Source organism: Tursiops truncatus, chromosome 1 (assembly GCF_011762595.2).
Source record: "Tursiops truncatus isolate mTurTru1 chromosome 1, mTurTru1.mat.Y, whole genome shotgun sequence".
Classification (NCBI taxonomy): domain Eukaryota; kingdom Metazoa; phylum Chordata; class Mammalia; order Artiodactyla; family Delphinidae; genus Tursiops; species Tursiops truncatus.
The window spans coordinates 88,245,304-88,268,502 of NC_047034.1; the positions used below are offsets into that span (position 1 = coordinate 88,245,304).

The 23,199-nt window shown below is 46.7% G+C and overlaps 1 protein-coding gene across 1 annotated transcript in view; it reads right to left on the reverse strand.

The window, feature by feature from the left end:
• The window catches only part of ELAPOR1 (endosome-lysosome associated apoptosis and autophagy regulator 1), a 33,491-nt gene extending 19,578 nt beyond the window's left edge, over positions 1-13,913 (reverse strand). Inside the window, exons 1-6 of the mRNA XM_033862554.2 lie at positions 13,753-13,913; positions 8,114-8,261; positions 7,563-7,643; positions 6,529-6,634; positions 6,247-6,396; positions 416-504 (exon numbers count right to left, since the gene is read on the reverse strand). Of these exons, the coding sequence (XP_033718445.2) occupies positions 416-504; positions 6,247-6,396; positions 6,529-6,634; positions 7,563-7,643; positions 8,114-8,261; positions 13,753-13,913 (735 nt within the window). The remainder of the gene's footprint in view (positions 1-415; positions 505-6,246; positions 6,397-6,528; positions 6,635-7,562; positions 7,644-8,113; positions 8,262-13,752) is intronic.
• Between the last annotated feature and the right edge of the window lie 9,286 nt (positions 13,914-23,199).

Genomic DNA, 23,199 nt, shown 5'->3' on the forward strand with positions numbered 1-23,199 from the left:
AGACGGAACAAGTCAGGCCATTCTCCAGTGAGCCAGGAAGTAGGAATCATCCCCTTTGCCAGCCCACAAGAGCAGCGCCGAGGGGCCAAGTCTGATGAGTTCCATGAAGAGATAAGTACGCGTGGACAGGCAGCCATTGCCCAGGGGGTGAAGCAAATGGAAGAAACCGAGGAAAAGAAAACGAAGGTGTTTTTCGAAACAGAGCCTATGTGAATAAGCAGCAGAACAAATGTGGCAAAAACAGCTTCTGACCTGAAAATAAATGAGGTCATCTCGTTTTACTTCCCCACTGGCCCCAGGGTCACTGCAGAGGTCTGTGGGGTTTTCTGGGGTGCCAGCTTCACTGGCCGCTGGAGGTCCGGATCTGGCAAAGCCCAAGGAGCAGGCAAAGGGGCCCCATGACCGTGCTACCCACCTCTCCACTGGCATCACAGGCCGTGTGAGTGTAGAAGTAATCTTTGTCTGTGCAGGCTGGCCGCACTCTGCAGGTGGAGGATCCTTTTTCTAAATGGCAGATGCAAGGACAAATATTTGAAGTTAAAAAAGCAGAGCTCTTGACCACTTGCTTACGATGTTATAACGCCCCAGACCTTGGGATGAGGCACAACACAGACATTGCAGAAAGTAGACAGTCCTGCACACCCACCTTCCCTTTGCCTGAGCAGCAACATTTTCGGTCCCTAAATCCCTGCTCAGATACACCCTTTGCGCCTCTCCCCGGTGCTGATGAGAAACCACTGGGCCTGCCCTGTGGAGCAGGGCATGGAGAGGTGGACTGGCCAAAGGACCAGCAAGGAGGGAGGTAGCCAGAAGGAGCATCTTGCAGGTTTACCACCAATTCCCTGGAACTCGCCATCTTCCAGGTGCCTCAGAACCCTGACTGTGCAGGTGGTTTTTCTACTCCTGAAGGGTTGAAGCAGAACATAGGAAAGCTAGGACAGTGCTTCATCCTCTTACTCCAATTCTGTCTCTGAATTGTCTCTTAATATACGTCTAGAATGAAGGGCTTCCACCTCTGTATTTCCCCTTCTCCATGCAACGATCCTACGCAAATAAGGTGACAGTTTAATCCAACTCTTCCCACTTTCCCCACCCCCAGGCCTCACAGCACTCTCTAAGCTTTGACCTGAACTTAATGAAAAATGTTATTATCATTTTTATTTACTTTACTCTCTGTATGTTCTTTTTTTTTAAAAAAAAAATTTATGTATTTATTTATTTCAGCTGCGCCAGGTCTTAGTTGTGGCATGTTTAGTTGCAGCATGCGAGCTTCTTAGTTGCAGAATGCAAACTCGTAGTTGTGGCATGAGAACTCGTAGTTGCGACATGAGAACTCGTAGTTGCGGCATGAGAACTCATAGTTGTGGCATGCATGTGGGCTCTAGTTCCCCGACCAGGGATCGAACCCAGACCCCCTGCATTGGGAGTGTGGAGTCTTATCCACTGCACCACCAGGCAAGCCCTTCTATATATTCTTCTTATATCTAGGTTAGTTCTGCTTTAACCCTATGAACCCCTGGATAGCAAGAACTATTTCAATGAATCCCTCTTTAAAGCCATGGATTTCATCTTTTTTGAATTACAAACCCTTTTGAGAATTTGAAAAAAAGACCTGTTTCCTGTATCCTGAAAAATATACATACTCCATGCAAATAATTTTTTTTTAATTTCCAGGAGATCTACTTTCTCCAGAATAAAAACCATTGCTTTACAGAGTGCCAGTACAATACTGCTTACTACTACTGTCACCACTATTTCTAATGTGACTACTGTGTTACCTGCAGCTAAGCAGGTGATCATGGTGAGACCTCTTCTCTCTATTACCTGACAGGCAGTTTGGTAGAACGGAATGAGATTTTTAAGTCAGACCGATCTGGGTTTGGATCCTGCTTAATCATTTAGCTGCATCGCTTTCGGCAAGTTACTTAACCTCTCTGAGCCTTTGTGCTCTCACCTGTAGAGCAGGAAGAATAACATCTTCTTACTGGAGCCAGCACATACCTGACACATTGTAAGTAAGAATTTGCTAAGTGCTGGTAACTATTATCACCTGGGTTTGTGGGACTTATTTTTATTTGGTAGCTGTCATGGGATTTTTAATAAGGATTAGAAGTCCCCTTTCTCTTCCAGCTAAGGCTTATTTCTCAACTGGTCCCTTCTTCTTCCCAAGGCACCAAATGAGTTGCTAGATCGGAGAATCTCCTAGTTACCGCCTTGTTGGCCTGCATTGGGGAGTTCCCTCAATCACACATTTCCATGCCTCTTCTGTCCCCATCTTAATTAGCCTGGGCAAGAGGGAACTACTGGCTGAGAAACAGCTGGGGTCTTCTCAGCTCATTTACTTGGTTAACAAACAAAGGCCTATTTCAACATAGAGGGATCCAGGGACTCCTGGTTTTGACAGACTTGGCCAGGAGAAATTTGGGGGGAGATGCTGAAAATAAGCCAGTTCCCAGGCCCTTGCATACTAGATCTAGCAAATTGCAAGTTACGTGTTAGAAAGTGCATTCCACACAGGGACCTTTCTCTGCTTGTCAAATATTTGTTCAACCTGACACCCCAGCTCTGGGTTTCAGCAAAAAGGGTCCAGCTGTTTACACACTGACAACTTCTAAACTGGTTTTAATAAATGATTAACGCAAATGCTGAGCCAGACCTCACTTTCCCAGCTCAGGTTTCATCAAGGTGTTGAAACTGGAGACTAGTCATGTTCGAAGGATTGGCCTAGATATTTGTTGAGAAAATGAAAAGTGATGCCTGTAGGACTGGCCCTGGGTAAAACTGTTTGTAGATAAAGTTTATCTTGGGGGCTCCACCTGCTCTTTCTGCACCTTCCTCCTCCTTTCCATATCTTCCCCCTGCCTCCGGAAATACAACCTTCTCGTTCTGATCCTTTTTATCCAAGGAAAACATTTCCCCTGAAGATTTCAGTACCGAATGAACCCAATGCCCAGCTCCGACACCACCACAGACTCTGGGCAAATCCCTTAACCTCTGTGAGCTTCTCCTAATTCATTTGTAAATGGGGAAATCACCCCTTCACTATGCTACGAGTAATGAGAAAATGTTTTGTAAACTGTACTGTACAAGTGACTTATTATTGTTACCTATGCCCAGAGTGGTTTCACACCACAAGAAGACTGCTGGGACAGGCCTTAATGTAAATGAAAAAATAAAATCAGTGCTTACTACATGCCAGACACTGCTCTAAATCTTTACCTGTTTTAATCCGCTCACACAATGATGCTATGTGGTAGATACAATTATTGTCATTCCCATTCTAGAGATGAGAAAACTGAGGCACAGACAAGTGATTTGCCCAAGGTGGCGCAGCTAGGAAGTGGTGGAGCAAGTATTTGAACCGCAGTGATTTTGTTCTGGAGTCCATGCCCTTAAACCCTGTGCTGTTCTATTAGGAAATGAATCCCTAGTATTAAACATAACACAAAGGAATTAATCCTAATGATCAAATTTAATCTCTCAATGAGAAAGATGCTTTCAGTCAAGCCTTTGTCCCTGACATCCTCATGCGCATCGGCTCCTCGTTAGTCTAGGTCCTGGATACGGGCAATGGCGCCTGATGCAAAATCTTCTGACTGTAGCTTCTGCCTCCAGCTCTTCCTTTCCTCATCCATTTTCCAAATGGCAACCAGAATGGTCTTTCAAAGGCACAAGCCAGATTGTGTCATTCCCAGTTTTACATTCTTTAATGGCTTCACACGCTGATAGGATCAAATCCCAATTCTGTAGCAATGGCACAGAAGGGTTTAACAGTAATCTGTTCCCCGCCCACCTCTTAGCCTTGGATGCTAATTCTAAGTAAACTCCAGCAATGCTGAGTTACTCCTGGATCCCTGAGCCTTCTGGCCTTGGCTCACACTTCTTCCAGAATATCCTGCCCCCATCAAATCACCAACTCATCTTTCAAGATAGCTTATCTTTCAAGACCACAGCTAGTGCAGCCTTTCCTCCCTCCCCAGAGAGGACTGACCACTTCCCCCTTTTGCTTCCACCGCACACTACACTCAGTACTCCTATCCTAGCACCTCCTGTACCGTGGAGTTATTACACTTGGTGTTTCTATAACCACATTTCCACTTTTGACATAAGCTGGAGGGCAGCACCAGCTGTAACCTTAGCATCAAGTCCAAGCCCTGGCACCCAGTGGCCACTCAGAATATATTTACAAATGAATGACTACAGGGCCTCCTGCCACTGCCTTTATGTACATTCCATCATAGGCTCTCATCAGACTCTCTCTGCATTTTCCCAGTCTCCCACTGACCCTGTATTCTGGAACAATCAAGTCCCAAAGAAACGTGATACTCTTTGTATCCCAAGCTGAACATATTCTTCATAGTAAAATCTCACTTTCCATTTAAAGAGGTGGATGGAGAAATCAGTGGCAAAAGGAGAATAGACTCCAAGAATTCAGACTCCCAAACTAATACCTTCCTAACCGCTCTCTGGATAGAAATCAATTTACATAGCATTGATCAAAACACTCTGTAGGCAGTTCTTCTAGAACCACCTTGCCATTTAAACCCTGTACCACAGCGGGGCTGGAAAGGGAGCTGGAGAAAAAGACTAACAAAGGCCGCTATTGATAGAGCAGGGAAGAGGAATACGAAATTCAAGTCGAAAAACGGGAATTTAGACTTATAGGTAAAAACTTCCCCCAAGATCTAAAAATCTATGTTCTTGCTGAAAGCTACACTCATTTGGCAAGATCTGTGTAGATAAGTAGAACTTCTATGTTAGGAATGGTGTAGAAATAAGCAGCTCACAAGGTCAGTGGCAGGTCTTGGCTGAGCAAACACGTACTGTGATGCCTGTGTGAAGGGTGGGTGTGTCTGTGTAGGGATGGGCGTGTCTGATTAAGAGAGGGCCTTGAGCCGGGTTTGTATATAGTTCTGTGTAAAAAAGGAAAAATGGAATAGTTATGGGCATTTGCAGGGGAAGGGAGGGGACTCTTTCTCTCTCCCTACCTGTTTGTTTCAGAACCTGTCTTGGAGATTGGTTGCTGTGCCAATCATTGCACTGTCTAAGCACAGGGCCCTCTGGGGACACTACCCATCTTATATCAGAGCCCTGGTGCTGTCGAGATCCTCTCAAATAACCAGGTCCCGTTCTCAAAGTTGGGCTGTTTTAGGAAATTATCCAGGGACTGCAGAAATAGGCTGCTTCCCACTGTCCTCTTATTTTCCCTTAGAGCAGTGGTTTTCCAACTGTGTTCCAAGGATCCCTGGATTTCCTGACAAGGCCTGCTTTGAATTCAATGGATGCTTCGAATTCAGTGGATGAAAGATTATAGCTTCTTGCTATCAAAATGTTTTGAGTAACAATACGACCTCATGGGGCTTCCCTGGTGGCACAGTGGTTGAGACTCTGCCTGCCAATGCAGGGGACACGGGTTCGAGCCCTGGTCTGGGAAGGTCCCACATGCCGCGGAGCAACTAGGCCCGTGAGCCACAACTACTGAGCCTGCGCATCTGGAGCTTGTGCTCTGCAACAAGAGAGGCCACGATAGTGAGAGGCCCGCGCACCGCGATGAAGAGTGGCCCCCGCTCGCCGCAACTAGAGAAAGCCCTCACACAGAAACGAAGACCCAATACAGCCAAAAATAAAATAAATAAATAAATAAAATTTAAAAAAAAAACAATATGACTTCATGGCTCTTCTAAATTAACTTTGATAATAATTGTTATAAATTAAAATGTATAAATTTATGCCTCTTTTATCTACTGTATATATTATTTATAATTCCAATCTTAATTAAGGTTTCATTAAAAAACGATTGCAACCCCTTTCCATAGCTTTCCTAATTCCTCTAATTCTGAGCTGCTTTTGCTTTTTGCCGTGGTGCCCTGCACTTTTTGCTATCTAATACACTATATAATTTACTATATATTTATTATTTAGTTATTATAGTTATTATGTATGCCATTTACATTCTAGAATGTAAATTCCATGAAGACAGGGACCCTTGTCTATTTTTTTCACTGAAGTATTCCAAACACCTAGAGTAAAGGCCTGGCAGATAGTAGAGGCCTGATAAATACTTACTGAATGATTTCATTTCAAGAGTGATTGGCGGATTAGGTGGGCTCTTCCAGGGCCCAGAAAGCAAGTGCTTAAGAAGAATTGTCTTCAGCTTGGCCAAAAGGATGGTTCCACTTCCTGTCTGTCCCTGTGTATATGTTGGTACCCCCCCCACCAAACTCTTCCCGCCCTCAGAAACATCACCTGAATATTTGTCAGGGTCACACTGGTGGCAAGAAGTCTCTCCCTTATTGGAATAAGAGTTAGCTGGGCAAAGTTTGCAGCAGGAGGAACCCTTCTGGTCTGCGTATGTGCCTGGTTTACAGGGGAAGCATTCTGAAGTGTAGGCCACTCCTAGGGAGGACGAACAACATAGGAAAGCAAGAATTGAGCCTAGAGACTGAACGCCCTGAGGACTAACCCACACCCTCCCTGCTGAAGTCAGCATCAGACCCCAGACCCAACCCCATTCTCTGTTCTCTGTACCTGTTATGGCGATGTTTCTCACCAGCACAGGCTTAGAAACTTTGGACCACACTGAGAAAGCTGTGGTTCTCCAGTAGAGGACGTTATTGCCTCGATTTAGTTCGACCTAAAAACCACAAACAGGAGTTAGTTCAGCCACAGAGACAGGTATTGCTAATCCATTGCATTAGCCTCCTGTTGGGATCCCCCCTCTTGCAGTCTGCATGGCAGTGCCTATTCTGCTCCTCTCCCTCAACTTCCTCAGTGTTGCCCTTCCTCCCAGCTCCTCTCTCCTTCTTATTTTCTTTTTATAAATTTATTATTTATTTTTGGCTGCATCGGGTCTTCGTTGCTGTGTACAGGCTTTCTCTAGTTGCGGTGAGCAGGGGCTACTCTTCGTTGTGGTGCGCAGGCTTCTCATTGCGGTGGCTTCTCTTGTTGCACAGCACGGACTGTAGGCGCGCGGGCTTAAGTAGCTGTGGCTCACGGGCTCTAGAGCGCAGGCTCAGTAGTTGCGGCGCACGAGCTCAGTTGCTCCATGGCATGTGGGATCTTCCCGGACCAGGGATTGAACCCGGTGCCCTGCATTGGCAGGTGGATTCTTAACCACTGCGCCACCAGGGGAGCCCTCCTCTCTCCTTCTAAGGCTCCTCTTACAACCCTCTCATGCCCTCTCCCACTTCTCCTTCAGTCACATATACCATGAGCATTTCTATGTTGAGACCAATGAAGGGACCTGAGGGTACTGACAACAGGGTGGCTGAAACTCCCTCATTCTTCTCTGGTTGTATTTATCCATGCCCCAGCCCCAGAAGACTGGGCCTTTAAAGCCGGAAAGCTGCTGGTCCTTGGGGTCAAGCCAGAGGAGCAAGTCAGTTCACATCCACATTATGTCAACTCAAGAGGGGAGAAACTATAGCATCCTCATGTTGTCAGACAACTGCCCTCTAGGGAGAGAAGAGTGGAGGCCCAGATGGGGAGGAAGCACTCTTTGGAGGAAAGGCCCTTGGTCCCTTTTCTGGAATCTCCAGGGAGAAGGCTGTTCTGATACTCACACTGTGCAATTCCCATCCTTTCTCTGTGGTTTTCATCCACCTCGAGTCATCTGCATTGGGCTGGCACTGGTCATTCTGAACCTGAGGCAGCAGGAATTTGAGATCAGGGTCTCTCAGCTTTCTAAGGAAACGAATTGCTTACCCCATGATGCCCCAGCCCTTCAGAGGGTCCTTCTTATGGGAGAAAGACTGAGTTCAGAAGTCATGAGATTTGAAGTATGGCAGGAGCTAGTTACATACACAAGATGTCAGTACGTGGACACTAAAGAAATTATGTGTTAACTCAGAGCTGTTACGTGCTGTTTTCATGTCTGAACAGGGCAGAACACCTCCGAATCTCCCAGACTCTATCTACTCTTCCCCCCAGGGTCCTTTGACTTCTGCCTTTCTCTTTGCCTTTTGAAGCCTCAGCTCACTTTGACCACAGTTCTCTCCAGAGGGAAGACAACTGTGAAAACTTCCCGAGCAGGACTATGCATGTGATTCCTGTAAATGAATGTGAGCCTCGGAGGGCCTTTACCTCCCACCTTCCCCCTCAGCCAGGGGCTTACAAAAAACTCGAAGATGATGCTGGAGTCTGGGTAGTAGTATTCAAAGTTAACAGTGCCAGACTGCTTCAGGTTCACGGCGTACATCAGCGTGGCCATGCACTCATCCGTGTTGGAGGAGATATAGTCACCCAGAGGAACCCACTTGGACCTGTGAGGGAACAGGAGCCAAGTTCACAGTCAGGAGCCCAGCCCACCAGAGCTTGTGCGATATGCAGGTCTCATGTCCTGCTAGGTCTCTGCAGAATTCCAGACTTGTGATTCACAAGTGGAAGCTTACACCTGAAAATGCTCAGGGAAGAATGACCTCCAAGTCAAGGAGCCTGGCGGTACAGCCAAGAGGAGGACAGGTAGGTGTACCTCCACATTATGCAGAGCTATCCAGAAGATAGACGGCAGGTAAGGTTGTGGATAGGGGGAGGTAGATAATATTTATTGGTTGCTTACTAGCTCCCAGATGATGAACTACATATGCTACATTCATGATTCCTTTCTATCAGTAAGAGGAAATGCAATTTTGTCCCCATTTAAGGGATGACACAATGGAGGCTTTTTGAGTGCCTTGCCCAGTATAACACAGCCAGCAAGTGACAGGGCTGAGATTCAAACCCAGGTTTGCCAAACTCAAAGCTCTCAAAGAAAGTTAGTAGATAAAGCTATTCTTCAGAACTCAGAAGTCCATCCAATCTAATCCACCCATTTTTTTGGTTTTGGTTTTTGTTTTGAAATGTCCACTTTTAGATGCTACTAGGAACTGGTTTTTATGGGAAGGGGGAAGGGAGAAGGCATGTTGATTTTGTTTTCCAAATACCTCTACTGTGTCTACTCTACCCAAGGGCTCTTCCTTCTCCTCCCCGCATGTCCCTCAGCTCTGAATCAGCCCCAACTCGCCTCCCTGCATCCAGTCCTGCTTCCTCCAATCCCTTCTCCACAGTGTGGCTGGAGAGAGACTCCAGAAGAAAAATCTGACCCTGTCACTTCCCTGCTTGAAACTCTGACTCCCTGTTGCCCTTAGGATGGGGTACGAACTCCTCACCCACTCTCTATGCTCCAGCCCTACAGCTTTTCTTTCAATTCTTCTGCCAAACTTTCTCTCACCTCTGGGTCTTCCCACACACTGTTCTCTCTTCCTGGAACAAACTTCTTCCTCCCTCTATCTATTTAATTCCTACTCGTGTCTTAGAGGAAACGTCACCTAATCTGAGAAGTCCTCCTTGACTCCTTTACCTGCCTCTGCTACGTGTGCCCTCAGCTCTCACTGTTCCCTTTCTCATAATCACAGTCCTCCTGTATTTCATTTAAAACATGTTATGAAATATTTAAGACCTGCCACGCTGCTTATGAAATGCAACACAGCAGAAGTGTTGGTGTACCCCTGGCTAATCTCAACCCCCTCCGCATCACACACACCTTTCCCCACTGTCAAGTAATCACTTTCCTGAATTTGGTGCTTGACGTCCCCATGTGGTTCTCTGCCCTTCACTAATTATGTATGTATTTCTAAACAATATACTGTATGACAGCATTTTGCACGTTTTTATATCTTATGTGCTCACGGATTCTGAAACTTGCTTTTTTTCCCTCAACACGTATAATGATTGTGGGATTCCTCTATATCCATAGTCACACGTGAATAACAGCTCTTCTTTCACTTTTACCAGTATATAAGATTGCTTTCTATGGTTCGCCCATATTTATTCATGCATTACTTGTTGACGGACATCTAGATTGTTTCCAGTTTTTTGCTATTGTGCGCACTCTTGTTAGGAACATTCTCGCACATCTCCTTCTACGCATATTTGAGTGGAAAGTCTGGGGGTAGAACTGCTGGGTCACAGGGTATGTGAACCTCCAACTTTACCAGCTATGGCCACGTTGTGCTCCAGAGTGGCTGCCGTCAGCTACACCCACCCGCAGCAAAAGACAGCTGTTCTGGCTCCACAACCCACCCCCCCTCCCACATCTGGAATGGTCAGACGTTAAAATTGTTGCCAATATGATAAGGTAGGACAGAGTGTCTCAGTGGGCTTTAAATCTCATTTCCTTAACTATAAGTGAGGTTGAGCATCTTTTCTTAGTTTATTTGCAGTTTGGCTTCCTCTTCGGGTCATACTTGAATTCTTCTTGAATTGCTTGTCTTCCTGCCTGGCTCGTCGATGCTGTGAGGGCAGAGACCAAACTTAACTTGCTCACTTCTGTGTCCCTAGCGCTAAGCCCTGGACCTGGCACATAAGAGGGACTCAGGGCATTAAACAGCTGAATGTGGGAAATGGGTGATCAAAGACAATCCCACTATTTCACTGCTGTGCCTGAGACCAGCCCAGGTCTCCAGTGATTAATAATGGTCAGTTCAGGGGACCTCAGATTAGTCCACTGTTTTCCCCCTGTGTTTGTCAGAATAACATGGTACTTCCAGCTCTTCAACAGTTAGTGTTATTCTCAAATGGAAGCATATCCAAAATACCTAAGCTGAGCTCATCCAAGATACCCAGCTAACCTAACGGTACTGATTTCTCCTTGTTAAAAGAGACAGCACTTAAAGCTGATGTGCTCCACAGCATCAGCTATAAATAACTCCTGAAGGTGGATGAATAATTCAAAGGATGCCATAAGTGGATTTCATTTGCAAAATGCGTCACAATTCTGACTTTTGTCAGAGCTGTCCCCGGTGAAGATCGTTTCACGTTCAATGATAACATGTCTTGATTGATTTCTAATGCCAGGCATCGCTCCGAATCTTTACAAGTATCATTTCGTTTCATCCTTACCACGGCCTCTAAGAAGAGTACTATTTTTATCACTGGTTCTTAGAATGAGGACACCAAGGCATGGAAGAGATTAGGAACCTGCCCCCGGTCATTTAGCTGTGATCTGCTTATACCTGCTTTGTTTTGCCGTGGCCCTGGGGAAAAGGGAGGCAAGTTTTCAAAGAGGAATTCTCACTTGGTGGCCACCCAGACACACTGCCGAGCTCACACTGGGTAGCACTGTTTATAAATTCAGGTTAGAAAGAAGAAACTGTACAGGAAAACTTAGAGGCTTCCAAAGTTTGAGACCCTTTTTAATGCTTTCTCTCATTCTTGTTTCACCTTCACAGTATTTGGTGTTCTGTTCTTCTCCGTGAATGTACAGCATCCTTTCCACGACTCCCTTTTCACTCTTATTCCCTTTTGCTTATCCCAGTTTTGGATCTGAGGACTGTTTCCATCACCTTAGTCCTGAGACATTTACCCAGGAACCAAGGATGACCCCCTGAAGGCTCAGGAACCTGCCATGGAAACTCCATTCAGTTGGCCTGTTGTGTTTTCAATTATTTATTTTGTGTCTGCTTTGTGCCAGGTGTTAGATACTGGAGACACAGCAAAGCACAAGACAGCCCTGACCCCCTCCCTCTTGGAGCTTGCATTCTATTTCTAGTGGAGGAGACAGAAACTTATCACGCAGTTAATAACATAGTAATAACTATGGTAAGTGCCATAAGGAGAAATACAAGATGATGTATGTGTGTGTAACAGGGGCCTGTGGGGTCAGGGATGGCTTCTTTGAGGCAGTCACTTTTAGGCAGAGACCCGAGGGTGAAGCAGGAGTCAGCTGGGGGAAGAGTTGGAGAAGAGTGTGTTAAAGGCGCCAGGAGGGCGGGAGCATGGTGGCCAGCTGGCTGGAGCTCTATAAGCAGGAGGAGAGGCACTGGAGAGAGGCTGGAAGAAGGGGCAGGGGGCAGAGGCCCTGCAGGCTGTGACAACGTATTGGATTTTATTCCAGTGGGAATCCACAGAATCCAGAGTTTTGAGCAGCAACGTACTGTGATTGGGCTTGTGTTTAAGAAGATCAGTCTGGCTGCTGAGGGGACGGTGGCCTGCAGGAAGCTGGGGGTGGAAGCGGAGACCAGCTGGGAGGCGCTAGAGGCAGAGCAGGTGGGAGGCGCCACTGGCGGGGGTTAGTTTGGATTCAGGTAAATACACAGTCGAGCAGGAAAGCCAGACACTTGGTGACGTGATAGCAGCTGTTATTGCCTTTCTGGGGCACGGTGGGGAAATCACAAACCCTCTCTAGGTGGCCATTTCCTCTCCATATCTCCTTTTTCCCCTCCCGGGAATGTCGTGGGATGCCTTAAGATCCAGACCCTGAAGCAGTCTGTGCTGTGGAAACACAAGTCGTTTTGAACAGACCCACATCCCGCCTCGCTGAGAGAGAATGATTTCTGGACTTTCACTGCTTCCCCAGACAGGGAGAAAACCCTGCTTGCACACGCGTGGCGACTGACCGACTGAGCCAGGCCTGCGCCTTGTCCAGGGTCAGTCACGTTCTCTGTTAGGACTAAAATGGGGGTTGATTGTCTTTAACCCACACATGCCCTCTCCTTCCAGCTTGAATCCTCTCCAGCTTTATCTCTGCTGCCAACATTGTCATGCTAATGATTTTGACTCACAATATTGAACTCTGAAACAACATTAAAATTGGACTGTTAGAGGCCGCCTGCCTGGCTCACACAATGGTGCTTCTAGGAGATTTAAGTATAGGAATGGGAGACATTGTTCCCAACTTTAGAAATCCAGGTGTAATACAATTAATCCTTTTTTATCATTTTGATTGCTTGGGTATAAGAGAAACTTTCATGTACTTTTCTCCTGTATTCTTTGTCAATATTTAACAGAGAGCAGTGGACAATTGTCTTTTACATCTATGCATCCCCCAACTTTTCCTCTCTAGGACTGGATATTGCCTTGCGTGCACTAAATGTTATTTGAAGGTGGCAGCATGGGGCAGTGGAAAGCTTGGACCAGGTGTGAATTCCAGTCTCCCCAGTTGTAAGCTAGGTAATGAAGGACAAGTCACTGAACCTCACTGAGCCTCCAGTTCCTCATCTGTGAAATGGGAACAATAATACCTATTTCACTGTCACAAGGGTTCTTGTGAGGATTAGAGAAAATAATATACGTAAAGCATCCAGAATAGTGCCTGAACTATAGAAGGCACATCATTTATTTCCAGGGATAGGATACTCCCATCCCGGGAATTAAATATGCAGAGATTTGATAAGGATCGCTCACCCGTTCTGTAAGCACCCTGGGCTGAGCCTTTCAATTACTGAAAAGATTTCCTTCTGAGCTGGAGAATTCTCTGGTCATCAGGATCTCAAAGGGTTTGGAAGATCTCAGCCGTCACTGACCAAAGCTCTGATCCCACTTTATCCTCCCAAACCCGTAAACTCAGACCAGTTTTAGAAGCTAGCACCAAAGCCAGGAAGATACCCAAGGCTTTGCACATGGTGTTGCAATCAAGTTGAGGAAGTTTAGTGGCTGATCCAAAATTCCACAGTGGAATCCAGTTGGATTTTGTTTTAAAGGGACTGGGCCATTTAACCCTTGTTGATCTTATCCACCTGTCTCTATTTCACCGTGTTTTTCACCTGTCACAAATACCTGTCAGTCGCCGGTAAGCTTAGGTCAGTAAGGCTGGGCTGATGTGGATGTCATGTCCAGCGGTCCAGTGGGGACCTGCTCTAGCCCTCACCCCGAGGAGCAGGAGAGGAGGCTGTGAAGTGCTCCCTGCAGCCCCTTCCCCAATATGGGGAGCAGGGAGGTAAGGGGGGCGTGGGGCTATGGGGGTGGGCGTGGAGTGTGGGGAGAGGGGCGACTCACGAAGTGCAGTTCTCAGTGGAATCTGTGGTGCTGTCCTCGATCTCCATGTTGGTTGAGAGGCTGGCAAAGCCATGGGGCAGCCCGTCCCACTCGTCAAAACGGATGCCTGTGCCAAGGGAGTAGCGGCCCTCAGCACACGGCTTACACGACTGGTCCTTCATGTCCAGAAACTCCCCGGCTTTGCAAGAGAAGGCTGGAACACAGAGCGGGGACAAGGGTGGGTGGTGAGGCTGCCGCCACGCAGGAGAAGTGGGTGGGTTGTGTGCATCCTAGGGGGAGGGGCAGAGGATGGAGACCTGGGAGCTTCCCCCACTAGGATGTGGAGCCATGGCGCATCTTGTGTGATTCCACTTCCGTGGACTGTCCAGAATAGGCAAAGCCATAGAGACAGAACGAAGATTTGTGGCACCAGGGACTTGGGGGGAGGGGGCATGGGGAGAGATTGCTAATGGATATGTTTCGTTTTGGGGTGATGCAGATGTTCTGCAGTTAGATAGTGGTGATAGTTATGCAACTGTGTGAATATTTTAAAGCCACTGAGCTTTATAACTTACAGGGGTGAATCTTCTGATGTCAATTATATCTCAATAAAGCTGTTATTTTATTCTATTTATGCTGTCTATCTGTTTATTTATTTATTTATTGGCCACACCACACGGCTTAAAGGATCTTAATTCCCTGACGGGGGATTGAACCTGGGCCACGGCGGTGAAAATGCCGAGTCCTAACCACTGGACTGTCAGGGAATTCCCAAAGCTTAAAATTAAAAAAAAAAAAAAAGATTTAGGGCCTTGTTGCAGGACTTTGGGTTTGTCCCTGTCAGTCTCGTTTCCTAAGGGGTCTAAGGGGTAGCCTCAGCCATTCTGAGAGCTCTCCAGTGAAGAGCATGGTCTCTCGTGCTGACCCCTCTGAATGGCACCTAGCCCTTCAGCCTTGAACGTCCCCCTTGAGTTTCTGGCCTCTGTCTTCTCCTTTCTGGTCCCACTGCCACTGTACTAGTTGGGATTCTTGTGACCTGTTAGTTCGACCATTGCAATGTCCTCCTAACTAGTTCCCTGTTTCTTGTCTTTGCTCATTCGGTGGTCAGCAGTATCTTTCTAAAACACTCATATGTACTATTATTTCTGTTATTTAAAAAATAATCAGGCACCATTCCCACTTTGGGTTATAGAATTAAGCTCTCAGCCTGGCATTCAAATTCTTCCCCAATTTTCCCCCAACCTAACTTTCTGGCTAGATCTCCCACTACAGACCTTTCTCCACCCTACTCCCATCCATCCCCTCCCTGTGTTGCCTCCACCCCAGCCCAGCTCTTCTCTGAATGTGTCTGATGTTCTCCCCCCTCCAAGCTTTTGCTCGAGTGGTTCTCCCAGCGGTTCCTGATCCCTAAGTATCCATAACTCCCATTCTCTTCACCTCATACAACACATCATATTGATGTGTGCCTCCCACTAGGCTCTGAGCTCCTCTAGGGATGGTGGCTCAGCGACTGGCACAGACATAGCAGGGGCTACATAAAGGTTTGCTGAAAAAAATGAATGGATGAACGGGTGTCTGCTCCTTCCACCAGACTGTACGCTTCTGAAGGCGGAGACTGTGCCTTATTTATCTTTGTGGTTCACATAGTAGGTGCACGTAGTGCTCAAGAACGCTGGCCAAGTTTACCGAAGATGGCTCATTTGTTTCCATTAGTCACACCTCAGTTCTACTCAGATCTTAGCAATATCCATTCACGGATTTAACAAGTACTTATTTGCTCACCTAGTGAACCAGGCACTAGGCTAAGCTTGTTTTAGATTTTAAATGCCCTCAACCTCCTTTCCAAATTTTCAAGTATTCCTTGATTCTAGTTCCTGATTTTTATTGTTATCCACTGCCCCCCTTTGCATTTCTAAAAAGAACAGCTCAAGGGGAATAGCTGCCAGTGGTAGCAAAGTTGTAGCTGCAGAGTCCCAGAGGTGGGGTGGGAGCTGCAGGGAAGTCACTGCCTTTCCGGCTGCACGGTCAGCTCCACAGTCAGGGAAGATTCTTGTTCCCTGAAGTAATGCCCAGTGCATTTTAAAGGTCTGTCTCTGCAGAAAGTCATCTTCTCTGGCTTCTTTTTCAAGAATGACTGCAAATCACAATCTTTCCTAAATGAGTGACTGTGGCTAGTGAGTGTAGGTTGGAGAGAAATGCACAGCCAAAAAAAGAAAATGTATGCAAACAGAGAAAATATCTAAGTGGCACACAGCCGGAATTATTTTTACTTTATACCCTCATGGGATTTAAATCTGAAAATAAAACAAAAGTAAATTGAAATACCCAGTTTGCATCCACGAAATAACACTTCTGCACCAAATCTCGAGAGGTTTGGGGATGAGGACTGACCGGGTGGGAGGGGGGCGGGGCGAGATCTGATTCCTTAAGGCAGCCACACTGTCAGGAAGTGCCTAACTTGGATGGCAGGAGGCTTGGGGCAGAGGCCAAAGCTGAGAGGCAGGGCTGCTTACAGCACTCGGTGCCCTTGACGGGGTCAGGGAGGCTGGTGCACAGGCCCGGGGTATGCGGCACGGCGACCCTCCACCTGGAACCCAAGCTGTCACACGCAGTGTACTCGTAGTGGTACTCAGACTGCAGATGAGAGAAGAGTGGGCAAAATGTGCATTAGTAGCGGTCAAACATTAACAGCTTCCTACCCACTTCCTGTCCAGCACGATGGCTACTGACACTCATCGTCACAGTAACGAGCCCTGGGACCCCGGCAGGAAACAAGGCATCATGGAACCAAATGATTGTTATCAAACACGTACAGGAACTACGGTTATTGGATCATTCCTCTCCACCGGCCATGGTCTAGTCCCTAGAAACCCCCCCCCCCTTTTTTTTTTTAATGACTCTCTTTGCGGTTGTGTATAAATGTCCTGATAGGCCAGAGGAATGTGAGAAGGTAACCAAAGAACAGGCTACAAACAGGTGGAATTTTTCTTGTCCCAAACTGCAGAATTTATGAGCAGGGACAGGTCCATGAAAAATTTACAAAGGATTGTGACAAAAGCTGTATTTCTGTTTCCCTGATTTCCTTGCATTCTTCATGCTCTCTCCTTTTCTCCAGAAAAACTATGAATTCCCACCTCGAATTTTATGAAAATGTCACATTTAGCCCAGGCAGGTGATGGGGTCTCATCACATGAGCCTATTCATGCCTAATTTCTCTGTGCAATGGAAACTCACAGCTCAGTTGCTTTACCTGAACTAAGAATAAACTGAATAACAACAACAAAACTGCCAAATCAAGCATTAAATAAAACAGCAAGAGCCACAACAAAAATCACAGAAAGCACTACTTGGGAAAAAAAAAGCACAATAAACGAGCCAAATACTCTTCAACATTTCTTCCTCTTTTAAATCTCATAATAAACAACAGTCCATAGAATTAATGTGAATTTGGGCTTCCCTGGTGGCGCAGTGGTTGAGAGTCCGCCTGCCGATGCAGGGGACGTGGGTTCATGTCCCGGTCCGGGAAGATCCCATGTGCCGCGGAGCGGCTGGGCCCGTGAGCCATGGCCGCTGAGCCTGCACGTCCGGAGCCTGTGCTCCGCAACGGGAGAGGCCACAGCAGTGAGAGGCCCACATACCGCAAAAAAAAAACCCAAAAAACTGTAAGAATTAATGTGAATTTGGTTCTGATAAGCATTTTACAATCCTTACTTACCAAAAACTATATTCAAGCCCTAAAGTACTTTGTATTACTGTATCCATAAGAAAAATAGAATTAATGTCCCCCTTCTACCCATATGAAAGGATGATTGCATAATATATAAATGCAAGTAGCTGGGGCTAAAACTGAGACAGTTTGAAGTTGGCTAACCTAAGAATGTATCAGAACCAAAAAAAGAAATCTTTACTTTTCCGAGGGGTTAAATAGACTGCCTTTCATTTCTTCTAAGATGCGTATTTCTTTCACATTTTAACATCTGTGAAATCAAGTTGTGGCTTATAACTGGCACAATTAAGGAAGCATCGTGTCATGTTTTAACTGATGGAGTTTTTCCTTTCTTCTTGGTACATAAAAAACAGTTCTGTTTCTCCTGTGCTAGCTTGGCTTCTCGCGGCTTCCATGGAACTGTAGACACACTAGGGGTTCCCTGTACCTTATGCTATTCACTCCAGGCCCATCTACTAAGCACAGGCTTTCTTTTGGTCTTAGAAGCAGTGTTATTTCAGATTTGTGGAAATACAGTAAACATGTTGTTTCTTGATTTGTAGTTTCAGAAACTTAGGGTGCTGAGAGAACAATTTTAGAGCTCCATTTTTATTGTCTTCTATTATAAATATTTACCAAATATATATTGTCTGCCCAGCACTTAGAGGTACTAGATGTTGTGTCCAGTGTGGCTCAGGACAGCAACGCATAAACTGGGCACTTTCATCCAGAGGGAGCAGATGCGGAGTAGGAGGAGGAGTTGGGGGAATTGTGAGCCTAACTTTTTTTTTTTTGGCGGTACATGGGCCTCTCACTGTTGCGGCCTCTCCCGTTGCGGAGCGCAGGCTCAGCGGCCATGGCTCACGGGCCCAGCCACTCCGCGGTATGTGGGATCTTCCCAGACCGGGGTGCGAACGCATGTCCTCTGCATCAGCAGGTGGACTCTCAACCACTGCGCCACCAGGGAAGCCCCTACTTTTCCTCTTAATTCCATTCTTTTCTTCATCCCAGAGGACTCTGAGGATAAATAAGGCAACTACACATATATCAATTCAGGTCTAAAAATGATACTCTCCAAAGGGTTTTGCTGCAAGAAAGAGGGGTAAAATCCACAGTATGTAAATTAAATGGAGAACTGAGTGAATCAGGCAGAACGGATTCAATGTTCTGTCCGCGAACATAATTATGCCTGTCATCTGCACAGTGCTTTTACATTCCCAAACACCATCTTATTTGATCTTTAAACTCCCAGAAGGCAAGCAGAGCAGGGGGCGTTTCCTCCATTGCACAGATGAGTAAACACTCTCCATGGGGTGAAATGGCTTGTCCAAGGTCACACAGCTGGTAAGTCACTGAGCTAGAACTCAGGCTTTGCTACCAGTAATCTTCCGCCCTCATAAGTCCCATCAAACACAAACTCACACTGGGAGCAATTTAACAGCCAAATCTAAAAATTAAGCAAGACAGTGTTGGTTGTCTGCCAGCAACCAGGCTCGCTTCTGAGGCCTGAGAAGTGGTGTTAAAACATCTAATCTGGGGCTTCCCTGGTGGCGCAGTGGTTGAGAGTCCGCCTGCCGATGCAGGGGACGCGGGTTCGTGCCCCGGTCCGGGAAGATCCCACATGCCGCGTAGCGGCTGGGCGCGTGAGCCATGGCCGCTGAGCCTGCGCATCTGGAGCCTGTGCTCCGCAACGGGAGAGGCCACAACAGTCAGAGGCCCGCGTACCGCAAAAACAAACAAACAAACAAACAACACCTAATCTGTTCGAGCAGATCGTTTCAGTCACTCTGACTGCATTTGGCCTCTCGGAGACACATGGGCCAAGCCTGCTTCTCTTTGCATCGTCTTTCATTTGGTGTCCCCTGGGTCCCGCCCTGGTGGGAGGTTTGCCGGGAAAATGCTGGTTCCGAACCTTAGAAAGTTTCCCTTTCAATATGTGCTACTTTCCTTCATGTCACTTGGGGATATTTACACCACCCAATGTGGCTGGCTCTGCTGCAGCTGTTTCAAATCTGAACTATACTTTGCGATCTCACCATCCAAGACACAGGCTTAGACAGACAGTTAAATCAGAGACATAACTGGCAGCGCTCCTCAATTATATTCAGAGTTCTGTGAACAAATCAATTCCCCCTCAGTACCTCAGTTTAACCAGTGATCTGTCTTTGAGAGGATACAGTCTGCATAATATACAGATTCACAAAGGAGACACACGAATAGATTTAATTCATATGTCCAGCATACAATTCCTTGTTCTCCCCATTCACAAAGATATGACACAAATCACAATTTTAAATGGGGCACAGGAAGCAGTGGCTGCTGCCTGTTCATCGAGGAAAGAAGGGAAGGGTTTGAAAACGAGGGGTGGGCATCTTACTTAATCTGCCCTCCCCTAAACCACCCAGTCACATGTAATGCTCCCACGGAACACAAGAAATTAGAGGGAAAACCCCCAAAGCTGGCATCTGCTTTGCCAAATATTGGTAACGCTGATCTTTCAGCTCCAGAAGAAGGATTCACTCAGACCCACAAGGTTTGGGGTCCTTGCTGTCTGGGTAATGAGTGGACTGCTGAAATGAAAAAATAATCACCAAGCCAGGATGGTGCCTGGATGCAAATGTGTGCTTCTTTCCACCTTTCCCCCTTCTTTCAAATAACATGTCTTAGTTTTTTAGATGATTGTCAAAGTAATAGATTAGAGACTAGAGATTGGTATCACCAGTCTACAGATTAAGTGCTAGAGAGGCATGTGGTCGCTATCTACTGTGGAAGATGCACAAGGTGTAAGCTGATGAGCTGGTGCCAAAGGGATGTGGTCCACGGCACAGGTGGTGCTTCGCTTCTTTGGCACGTGCACTAAGTAAATAGGCGAGCTAGAAGGGATTCCACGCCCCATCACCACATGGGGCTCAACCTCTCTCAGCCACAGCTGCCTCATCTGGAAAATGGGGACACACAAGTACCTGCCTCTCCAGAAAGCTGCCCAACTCAGAGTGTGAGTAAAGTTGAAATCTAGCTCAAGTTCTTCATGCTAGGCAGTGTGCCCAGAAAGGGGTGCCTTTTTCCCATGGGTAGTAGGTTGGTTGTGATCATAAATAAGATGATACAGGTCAAGCACTTACAGCAGTAGGTTTTTCAATCTTCAAAACATCTTAATGGAGTAGGTATTATTATTTTGCCATTTTACTGATGGGAAAACTGAGGCGTCAAGAGGTGAAGTTACCTGCTCAAGGCCACATAGCCTGGAGATTGCCAAGCTAGGACCGAACCCAGGCAATCTGAGTCCGTAGCCTGTGTTCCAGGCTTCTGGTGTTTGAGGGCAGCCTGTGTGGGCTACAGTCACACTCAGTGAAAGTGTGCCTGGGGCCCGGCACTGGCACTCAAGCTGCTGAAAACTTTGCAACAAAGGCCAAGGCATCAAAACCTTTGTGAACAGGGCCCAAAGGGGAAACAGTCAAGCCTGGCGCTATGTGGAATGGAAAGGCTGAAAGGCACTTAAACCTGGTTGGAGGACCTCGCCGTCAGGGACGCCTGCGGTTCTTGCCTGCCCACTATCCACAGCTCCCTCCCATGCAGCAGAGCCTCTTTGGAGGATACATCCCCTCCTTATTCTATTCCATCTAGGCGGGATCGTCAGAAGAGGTGGCCATCTGTCCTCTGCCGAGGCACGGACACACGGCCCACACAAAGCAAATCAGAGGCTCTCTCCGGGTAAGCAGGAGATGGGATGAGGGGGTGAGGCCACTTCACCGTGAGTAGGGACCTGAAGTCGTTGGGAACTCAGGGAAGGATGAGGCGGGAAAGTGGGCTAGCTGGGGATAAGCCCCTCCCTACTTCTCAGCTCTACCTAGGGCTGGCGTTGGTGCCCCTCCCCAGCCAAAATCCACAGCAGTCATAAAGCTGAAAATTATGCCAGGTGAAATAAGCCAGCCACAAACAAACAAATGCTGTCTGATTCCACGTATGTGAGGTGCGCAGAGTAGTCAAGTTCAGGAAAAGAGAAAGTAGAACAGTGGTTGCCAGCGGCTGGGCGCCCGAGTACAGAGTTTCAGTTTTGTAAGATGAAAATAATTCTGTTGATGGATGGTGGCGACGCTAACACAACAATGTGAATGTCCTTAATGCCCGAACCGTACACTTAAAAATGATTAGGATGGTACATTTTATGTTACGTGTATTTTATCACAATTTTTAAAAAAAGTTATGCTACAGGAACATGCCCAATCTCTGACTTATCCTAATAAGTCCCCCAGAGAGTAGAAGCAGGATCATCTGGTAGTCTAAATTTAAGAAATATCCCCCAAATAAGATTATGTATGTCAGCTAATTGGATGGCCAAGTTCAAGAGGGAGGAGTGGAGGAAGGAGTGGAAGACAACAGACTGGAGTGGACATCATGACAGTCTCCCTGGAGATGCCCATGGTGGTTCCCTGATGCTTATGTGTTTGCCATTGACAACTCTTTGAAGCATTGCATTGCAGGTGTGCAAATAAATATTAATGCTAAAAACTACGTTTTTTCAAACATTCTGCTCTTTTGGAATTAAAATGTTTAAATTCTGGAAATACTGTTAACTTGGAACCTGTCAGGTCTTCTACGTTCTAGGAAAATAGTGTTCACTCATTCCGTGTTCAGCAAGTGTTTACTGAGGGCCTATTGTGTGCTAGGTTCTGGTGAAGCAGTGGTGTCTGAGACAAAGTCACAGCTCTCAAGCAGCATAGATGTGTATGAGGCGGGGAATGTGGGGCAGGGATGCACTGGGGAGGAGACAGACTATAAACACTTATGCACGTGCTAATTTCCAGTATTCCACCGTTCTCTACAATTATTTGTCATTGTACACTCTTGCTGGCCCCACTTTCTCCAGAGAAGGAATGTTGAAGCGCTAAAATGATGGTATTTGTAGGTGGAGCCTTTGGGAGATAATTTAGTCATGAGGGTGGAGCTCCCATGAAGGGAGTAGTGCCCTTAGAAGAAGCGAAGCAGAGCTAGCCCTCTCTCAGGCCTGGAAAGGATATAGCATGAAGACGGCTGTCTGCAAACCAGCAAGAATGCTCTCACCTGATACTGGATCTGCCAACACCTTGATCTTGGACTTCCCAGAACTGTGAACTTTCCAGAGCTGTGAGAAATAAACTGTTCACGTTTTAAGCCACCCAGTCTATCGTATTCGGTTTTAGCAGTCCAAACAGATGAAGACAGTGTCTAGGGACTCTGGCAAAGACCGCAACATGTCTCTGACTCCAGCTTGACACGAACCATTGAACCACACTGTTTCTTTTTCAACTCATGATGGTTTGAAAGTCATGACAAGCCAGACCTGACAAAAAGATAGCCTAGCTGCCTAGAAGTAACCTCTGCCACAGCAGAGAAGACAGAGATGGCCAGCTACGACTGTCCGAGGGAGAAGCACTGGTGATTGGGTGGCAGTGAGGTCTAGAGTTTCAGTGGCCTTCTTCCTGCCAGGGCATTTCTCCAGCCCAGCTGGCCAAGGACACTGGCAACGGGTGGCCCAGACTGACTGGAGAGTCCAAGGGCTGCTTCCCAAACAGGGCCTCCAGTTGTTAACGTTGTGGGTATGGCACAGGCTGCAAAGCTCCTGGGGCCATGAGGGCTCAGTGAGCTGCTAAAACAAGCAGTCAGAGAGACTAAGAACAAATGGCTTAGTTGGGCATTCGACACTCTGGGCCTCGGTCTTCTCATTTGTAAAATGAGGAAGTTGGATTTAGGCGATTTCTAGCTTCTAAGATTCCTTCCAGTTC